The 7,699-nt window shown below is 34.7% G+C and overlaps 2 protein-coding genes across 4 annotated transcripts in view; one reads left to right on the top strand and one right to left on the bottom strand.

The window, feature by feature from the left end:
• LOC106110778 (mitochondrial 2-oxoglutarate/malate carrier protein-like) overlaps positions 1–1,018 on the top strand; it is a 7,366-nt gene extending 6,348 nt beyond the window's left edge. The window contains exons 5-6 of the mRNA XM_013292682.1: positions 201–319; positions 532–1,018. Coding sequence (XP_013148136.1) covers positions 201–319; positions 532–700 — 288 coding nt within the window. The 3' untranslated portion in view covers positions 701–1,018. The remainder of the gene's footprint in view (positions 1–200; positions 320–531) is intronic.
• A 372-nt stretch (positions 1,019–1,390) lies between these two features.
• LOC106110911 (sepiapterin reductase) lies at positions 1,391–6,345 on the bottom strand. Of its 3 annotated transcripts, XM_013292864.1 has the most exons (5): positions 5,899–6,071; positions 5,670–5,796; positions 5,049–5,221; positions 2,683–2,846; positions 1,391–2,188 (listed from the first exon to the last, which is right to left on the bottom strand). In XM_013292864.1, the coding sequence occupies exons 4-5, from the start codon at positions 2,842–2,844 to the stop codon at positions 2,084–2,086; spliced, it is 267 nt and encodes an 88-aa protein (XP_013148318.1). In that variant the 5' UTR covers positions 2,845–2,846; positions 5,049–5,221; positions 5,670–5,796; positions 5,899–6,071; the 3' UTR covers positions 1,391–2,083. The 3 variants fall into 3 exon arrangements, with proteins under 3 accessions (XP_013148318.1, XP_013148317.1, XP_013148316.1); XM_013292863.1 differs by lacking the exons at positions 1,391–2,188; positions 2,683–2,846; positions 5,899–6,071 and adding an exon at positions 6,269–6,345 and having other exon boundaries at positions 3,862–5,221; XM_013292862.1 differs by lacking the exons at positions 1,391–2,188; positions 2,683–2,846 and having other exon boundaries at positions 3,862–5,221; positions 5,899–6,069.
• Positions 6,346–7,699: the final 1,354 nt, after the last annotated feature.

Genomic DNA, 7,699 nt, shown 5'->3' with positions numbered 1-7,699 from the left:
AAACGTTCGTTATATTCTTCATCTGAAGAATATAACAAATCTACCCTCAAATTAAACGTCATACCACGCCTTTATGCAGACGAAAATTTTAACCTTATCGGCAAAATAGAATTTTATACCTTTTGCCTGGTGACACAAAATGTATCGCGTATTGCTTATACAATCGTGTTTTACGGCACTTTCTGCACTGTACGCAATAGGCCCGTGAGATGCTACTGCCGTCGATGGGCGAAGGCATCGGACTGCACTTCGCGTCTGCCGTGATCTCAGGCTTCATCACCACTATCGTCTTTCTGCCCGTTGACATCGTCAAGACCAGGTACGAATGTAGAAAATATACTGCTAGGAATACCATGTAGGAAGTAAACTAGTATTGGTAGCGTCGAAAATGTGTTTGAAAAGATAAGATATATTCGCGACAGAAGCCCAATGTCTAGGAAAAGAATCTAATCTTAGAATTAACGGAAAGGTAACTAATTTGTAGGTAGTATGTGCCTGATCTCACTAATTTCAAATAATTCTTTATTATAGGGTTCAAAACGCATCGGTGCCCACCAGTCAGGTAAAAGTGCTTTTCAAAATAATCAAGAACGAAGGTCCTCTAAACTATGGTCTGGCTTCGTGCCGACGTACACTAGGCTCGGGCCACAAACTGTTCTCCTTTTCCTATTCCTCGAGCAACTCGTCGGGCTCTACTTGAAGTTTAATAAACCACTGCCACCTCCGGACAAAGGAAAAAAATAAATAATATATGGTAATATAGTTTGTCTAATAAAGGTGAATTAGTTTGATAAACCATGTGTATAAACAATCGAATTATGAAGGTAAATGCCGTACTTAATAGAAGGGTACATCACTACAATAAGCGCATCACTAAGATTGTCAAATCAAACGTCAAACTACTGTCAAAACAATCAATATAGTGTAAGTTCAAGGTTAATTGAGATTTGTAAAAAGAAAGCAAAACAGAAATTAACAAATGTAAAAGTACTGTAAATAAAATTGACGTTGTTGATAATTGCAGTTTTTCTGTAGAATGAGTTAATAACGTTTTGTACCAATAACAGCAGTGGCAGTGGCCGCCATCTTTAAAATCACCATCATCGAAATACATGTCTTATCAAGAGATACATAAACTTTAATTTTGTTTGTCAGGGTGAGGTATCCTCTCTAATCGCTGCTATTTCGTGACCTAGGCTAGGTTTAGAATGGGAGGTAACTAATAATATGCTCTTATTCGAAGTCGTTTTTAATATCTTTCAATACTTTTCAAATTTCTGGCGGGAGGGAAGGAAGGTTCTCTCTTTTGGCCCTTCTGGCGACATCCATTTCCTAATTGTAGTTATGTACAATGTTAATTAAAGAAAACACATATACAACCTTTATTTTTTATTAATAACACAGCCCAAGTTAAAAACTAAAAACTTAAAATGGAATCTTTAGAACTAAGAAATAATTATCAACTACTTATTTTCAGTTTGTGTATCACAAATTACGACAATTTATATTTGTTAAAGGCGGTTTCATATAACATTTAAATTAAAACAAAAGCCTAAGTAAAAGCAGATTTTTTTTTATATTCGCTTCTACTCACCACCATAAATTACTTCTCGTTAAAAATACAAAAAGTGTAAGAAATCCAGGAAAACATAAATCCAACCTTTTTATAACTAAATAAATAGAATTGGTCAGTTAAAAAGTGATTTGCAGTTACAAACTACTCGAATCGTCAATTATAAGCTATCATTTATTACAATAACGCTAGTCAATTTTTTGACATAAAACAAACTCCTTAGCAACCACTGACCACTACAAATAGACAGGCTATTAGAAGTATTCGATGCCTACTTGATATTCATCATTTTAGTGGTGATTCAAACTAACAGAGATAGATTTATTTGTCAAGACGCCAGGCATATAAAGTCGAAGCAAAAGTCATCCAAGCAATGACCTATCTATTTATAAAGATCGTAATCTAATACCCAGTAATACAAGTTAATACAGATTAATATGAGTATACTTATAAATATATTTGGCACGTTCTACCATGAAGATAGCAAGGACTTTGTGGTGTGATTTGTGATCAGCCGTAAGCCACCTCTTCGACGATTGTCTCCCAGGATTCCGTGGAGTCAGTCTCCCACGAGCCCTCCTCGTCCTGTTCACCCAGCTCGTCGTAATACGCAAGCTGGGGACAATGTGTGTTCGTATAACGAAGTATATACTCCATTTGTCTGTCAGATATCTGTATGTTTGTGGGCCCTAATCTTAAAACCGGCTAAACGGATTTGGATGCGGTTTTCACTAATGTACAGTGTTAATTTCACTTAAAATTTAGTACTTTCAGTTCAAAGAAAATAATAAAAAATTGTAATATAACAACTTTTAAAATATTACTTATATATTGTGTAAATTACTAAGCTTTAGGGGATTTAGGATCCACGTTGTGAGCTACAAAGACTTTAACTGGTGGTGAGTTTCGCTATAAAAGGCGAAGACCGCTGCCCATAGACATCCACAACTACTGATGCATTCCCTACTTAGTCTTCGAAGAAGGAGACGCGACATTAAGAGGATATCCCTTCTCTAGGCGTCTCCTCGACCGTCAAATCCACTTTACCTTCCCATTCCTTCCTTATAAAAAAGGGTGGGACTAAAATGGGGTTTCCGGCACATAGTTACCTCGTTCTCATGCAGACGATGCACCGTGTGGACGCGTATCTGGAACATCCAGGCGTGTCCGAGCAGCGCCACGGTGCCGCTCAGCAGCAGCGGCATGCTGTACCGGCAGCGCCACGCCAGCCGCATCAGGAACATGAAGAGGCTCTTCCTGCCGCTCATCATCACTATAAAACAATATCCATTGATAGATCCCGCAGGTCGTTTGCTTAGCTCTTATAAAAAAAATTAGAAACGTTAAAATATACTGTTATTTTAACGCCGTGATCCAGAAATATGCTGTTTATTAATTCCCCGACATTAGTTATGTTACTCATAGATAAATTGCCTTTCTAATGGGGAAAGAATTTTTAAAATCAGCCCAGTAGTTTTTGAGTTATTTCAATACTAATAGATAGTATAGAAGTATAGACTAACTGTTCCTGTGCGGATTCCTTCAAATTCCGTCCAATTCTCAATCGCAAAGTTCAAATTCAAACGAAGGCATACATTGGGTACCAATGACCGAATCATGGCAATCTTGCTCCCTTGATGTTGGTAGCATGTAGTTTATGGTCCCACATAAAGGTTTTTTCCAATGTATTTACCCCTTTTAATAGCTTGTAAATATATAACCTAAAGAGTGTTAGTGTAGGGCTTTTTATTTTAAAATATGCTGTGATTGCTGACATCCTACGCAACGAAGTAGTATGTGTTTACTATGTGCTGTTAGCAATCACAGCATATTTTTTAATAATTCTTTTTAATGTCCCTTAGCTATTTTGTATTTAGTCAAATTTAGTTTCACTGACTCGCAAATATATATCATTGTGTACTTCTAACTAAATAGAAATAGTGAAGACTAGTACTTGATTAGATAAAAAAGGTGAAGGTCGAAATATGTATGTTTGGACATTGTATGAATGTAACTCATATTAGTGGGTTTAATATTTAGGGGGTTATTAAAAACAAAACACAATTGATTTGCAAGTTTTTATTGTAAATATGAATTGCATTCATAAATGTGCAGTAAATAAAATAAGAATGTGCATAAAATGCGCCATGTTGTGACATCATAGCTGTCAAATCGAAAACAGTCCGGAAACTGATATTTTAAAATAATATCTATTTTTAATCTGTAGTTGTGAGAATTAAAAAAAGAAGAAAACATTTTTGTTGGAATATGTATTTTTCTTAGATATATAAAAGTAATTAAAATGCACATTCTTATTCAAAATTAATTAGTATAGAATAGAATATATGAAAAATATTAAATAGGGATTCTTGAACTGCTTGAATGGCAATTTATTAGTAGTGTACTATTTTTTTTTCTACATAACCAGCATTAAAGATTTCAGTATACAAAGAGTTTCCATATTTTTATAAGCCTAAAGTAATTTTTATAGGAATGTAAAAATGTAATGTGAAACACATAAAGCATTAAAGTATACATTGTAGTTTTTTAGTACATTTAAAGACAACTTCTAAGCTACTAAACAGGATATAGAGATTCTATAAGTTGCATTTACTAACATTTAATGCCACTACAATAAAAAATTGGCAGTTGTTAATATATTCATTCATCGTCAAAATAATCGACATGCTCTCCGGGAGTAAACTTCCCAGCTTGGAGAACTTTCATACATTTCCGAGCAGTCATATCAGGTTTTAGTAATACACCTTGATTTTTAAATGACGTAAACACATCCCTTAAGTTGTCATTAACTGCTTCCGTTAGCACATAATCAATCATAGATGTCTCCACCGGTCCCGGGGAGTAATTCAACACTTTAATGTGCTTTTTCTCTTCAGCCAGTACTTTAAAATACATCTCTCTAGCGGCTTTACCGCTGCAGTAATAAGCCATACCACTCATTGGCTTGATAGCGCACAAAGATGTTACATTCACAATAATAATTCTATCCTCAACGGACTCAAAAATCTTTAAAAACTGAGTATTCAAAGATATAACTTTAAACACATTTAGATCGTAATATTCTGCAAGTTCATTAGAGTCTTCAATCCGTGAAGTCTCTATAGCCAGATTGCCCAAAGATCCAACATTGTGGAAAATTAGACAAGTTGCAAAATCATTCACTTTGTAACCTTCGAGAGAATTTACAATAACATCATTCATTTCTTTAGTTGTTGCTTTACCCAAATCAATTGATTTATAGATAGCTTTTACGTTATCAGATTGACACATAGAAGCAGTTTTAGCCAATTCGTCCGCTTTACGTGCTAAAAGCAACATAAGTGACTTCGGGCCTAATAGCTTCGCTACTTCAGCGGCAATCGCACGACCTATACCTTGGGAAGCACCTGATACGATGCAATAAGTGGGCCCCGACAGATCAATACTACAAGATGAGGATGCCATTTTTACTTACAATATTATTTAACTAATTTAATTACTCCTGAAGCAGTTTCTCTTCGTCGGTGTCTCCGATGACTGGATCCAGATCACAGCCTTCACGCAGCAGACGATTGAGACAGTCAGCTCTGTAGGCAGATAAGTTCTCAACAACTTTATTCTTTGATCTGACAGCCTTCAGTTTCCTTTCTGGAAAATATCAATAAAAATTGTTACATGAATGATTTTTTTTTTATAATGTCTATTAATGTTGAACAAATTAAAAAAGAAGTAATACTAGAATTAAAGCAATGCATTAGTTTTATTAAAAAGAGTTTGAAAACTATACAAAATAAACTATCACAAGAATTAAATTAGAGAAATTGTTATTTAACATTATTATGTAAAGTGGATTGTAAATTGTCTAGATTTTTTTCATTGTGAAGAAGTTAGAAAACCATAATGAGTATATTAACTATGTCATTTGAAAAATTTACTAACTTATGAAAACTATAAAAGTGTAGTTTAAACTAACAAAACGAGGTACACACTGAACAAACCATACACTCAAAGTAATAATTAACACATTGTATTTGAACCTTGATAACCCTTGTTTATCACCTAAATCTAAACAACTCTATTATCTAATATTTTATACCTAAAATAGCGAGATATTCAGCGGAATCTGACAGTTTCTCGAAACCTTCAGAGGGCTTGAAATTATCCTCAAATGCCGATACTTTTGACTCGCTTACAACTTCGCAGCCCCACGGATCCATCAAACTCTGTAACATGAGTTTAAACAGAGATAATATAAAATTATTAAGCAAAGACAACTTTATTTTACTACGCCAAGTACAAGTGATGAATTATTTTTGAGAACTTACTTTGAGACTTACAACCTTTCAAAGGCTGATATATTGTATGTACGTCAGTAGCGATTGGTTGAACTCAGATCATGAGAAATTCAATCTAGATATTAAGCAAAATCGACAAAAACTTGAAGTATGCTGTAAGCACCAATGCAAAGTTTGACATTGAGAAATATGACAACTCAGTTCAGTCAAACAACTCTGTAAATTCCTTGACCTCTATTCATAGATAGGCTATATTCTGTGATTTTTGTGCCAATGTGGTATTTGATTTTCGACAATGTGCTGACAGCTAACTTTGGTTGGTATGTTAATCGGTGGTGAGTATACTAACTGGTATAATAGAAATAAGTAATTATTTGTTAGTAGCATTAACAGCAATTACCATGCGCTTTTAAGTCGGACCGATGTAAAAACTGGTAAAAACTATCATTTCCAGGTGGCAACCTGTCCATTTCTATAGAAGTCAGAGATGAGAGACAGAGATTTATCTACAGATTATAAATAATATAATGATAATAATAAAGCCTTTATTGCCTTTTTTGGCCTGTGTCCGAGGACAGATTATAAATAATAATATAAATTAAAAGGAAAATTAATTAATCAAATGTATTAAGAGATTATAAGTTAATCAATAATTTAACTACCATGTTTTTATTTGCAACACAATTTTAATTCATATTCTAAAAGCAAGTCTGGACCTTAGGTATTCTTCAATAATCTACTGATAAATCATGTAAAATAGTAATTAAATTAAATTGAATCATAAAAAAAATGGATTTTAACCAGCTCTGATAAAACTAGTCTAGTACTAGTAGTCTCGAAATCATCATTATTCATCATGTTTATCACTTCCTTAGAGTTTTTAAAAAAGCGCCATCTGTTGTTCCATCTTAACAAATGGTGTAGCGCAAAAAAATTTTTCATTTTTCGGGGCTGAGTAAGGAGTAAGCAATATGTGTTTGTCGGTATCGGTATCAGCAAGCAAGCAAGCAGCAAAAAATATGGGTTACAGTGAGTTACAGAATAATTTTGACAATTTTAGGTGGGATCCCTATTATCCTCTTGAATGGGCCAATGTCCCCGATTTTAACAGCATTATTTTTGTATTATACATTGAAGAGTAATTGGACAGCACATGTTTTATTCAAACTCTTAAATTCAAAGTTGATGTTCAAAACAATTACTTTTTCTTGTTAATAAATTGCTGTTGACTTTAATTTTAGCAGCGGATAGACGAAACCACAACAATCTCAAGACTACTAGAGTATATAAACAAAAGACGCCTATTTTGTTAGAGAACACGGGGGCAGGTGTATGGGCATTACGTTTAAGTTTTGTTACGAAAGCTTTTAAAATATTACAAATTCATAACAAAGAGGCAATCTCGCGTGGCTGTGACGTAACTACAACGCCCTCTGCAGCAGCAGCCGAAGTACACAGTCGCACAACGAGCCGGCTGGAGTGGTGAGTGGAGTATCAACTGTAAATTACAAACACTGAGTGGGCTGCCTACTCAAAATGCTTTGAGACATATCAAGAGAGCGAAAATAAACTTTACTGTAGTATGATAAAGTTTCTAATCAAACAAAAGCTGCGTTCCGCTGTTCGCAAAATAATGTTGTAAACTCTAAATTATACTCTATTCCAGTGTAGTAAGTGCTAATTTCGAATAAGCGAAACGTAATGATACAAGCACTTTTCATGGAGCTGCGAGCGAACGGTCTCACTAGACGCAGCCGCCTCTCTCCGCGTCCCGCAGTACTTCCCCCCGCACACTTCGTTGCCCCGCGCGTGTCGCGGTTGCAAAGATTAA

The sequence above is a fragment of the Papilio polytes genome, unplaced genomic scaffold, assembly GCF_000836215.1.
Source record: "Papilio polytes unplaced genomic scaffold, Ppol_1.0 DF824191.1, whole genome shotgun sequence".
NCBI classification, from domain to species: Eukaryota; Metazoa; Arthropoda; class Insecta; order Lepidoptera; family Papilionidae; genus Papilio; species Papilio polytes.
This window is presented reverse-complemented; position numbering and strand designations above follow the sequence as displayed.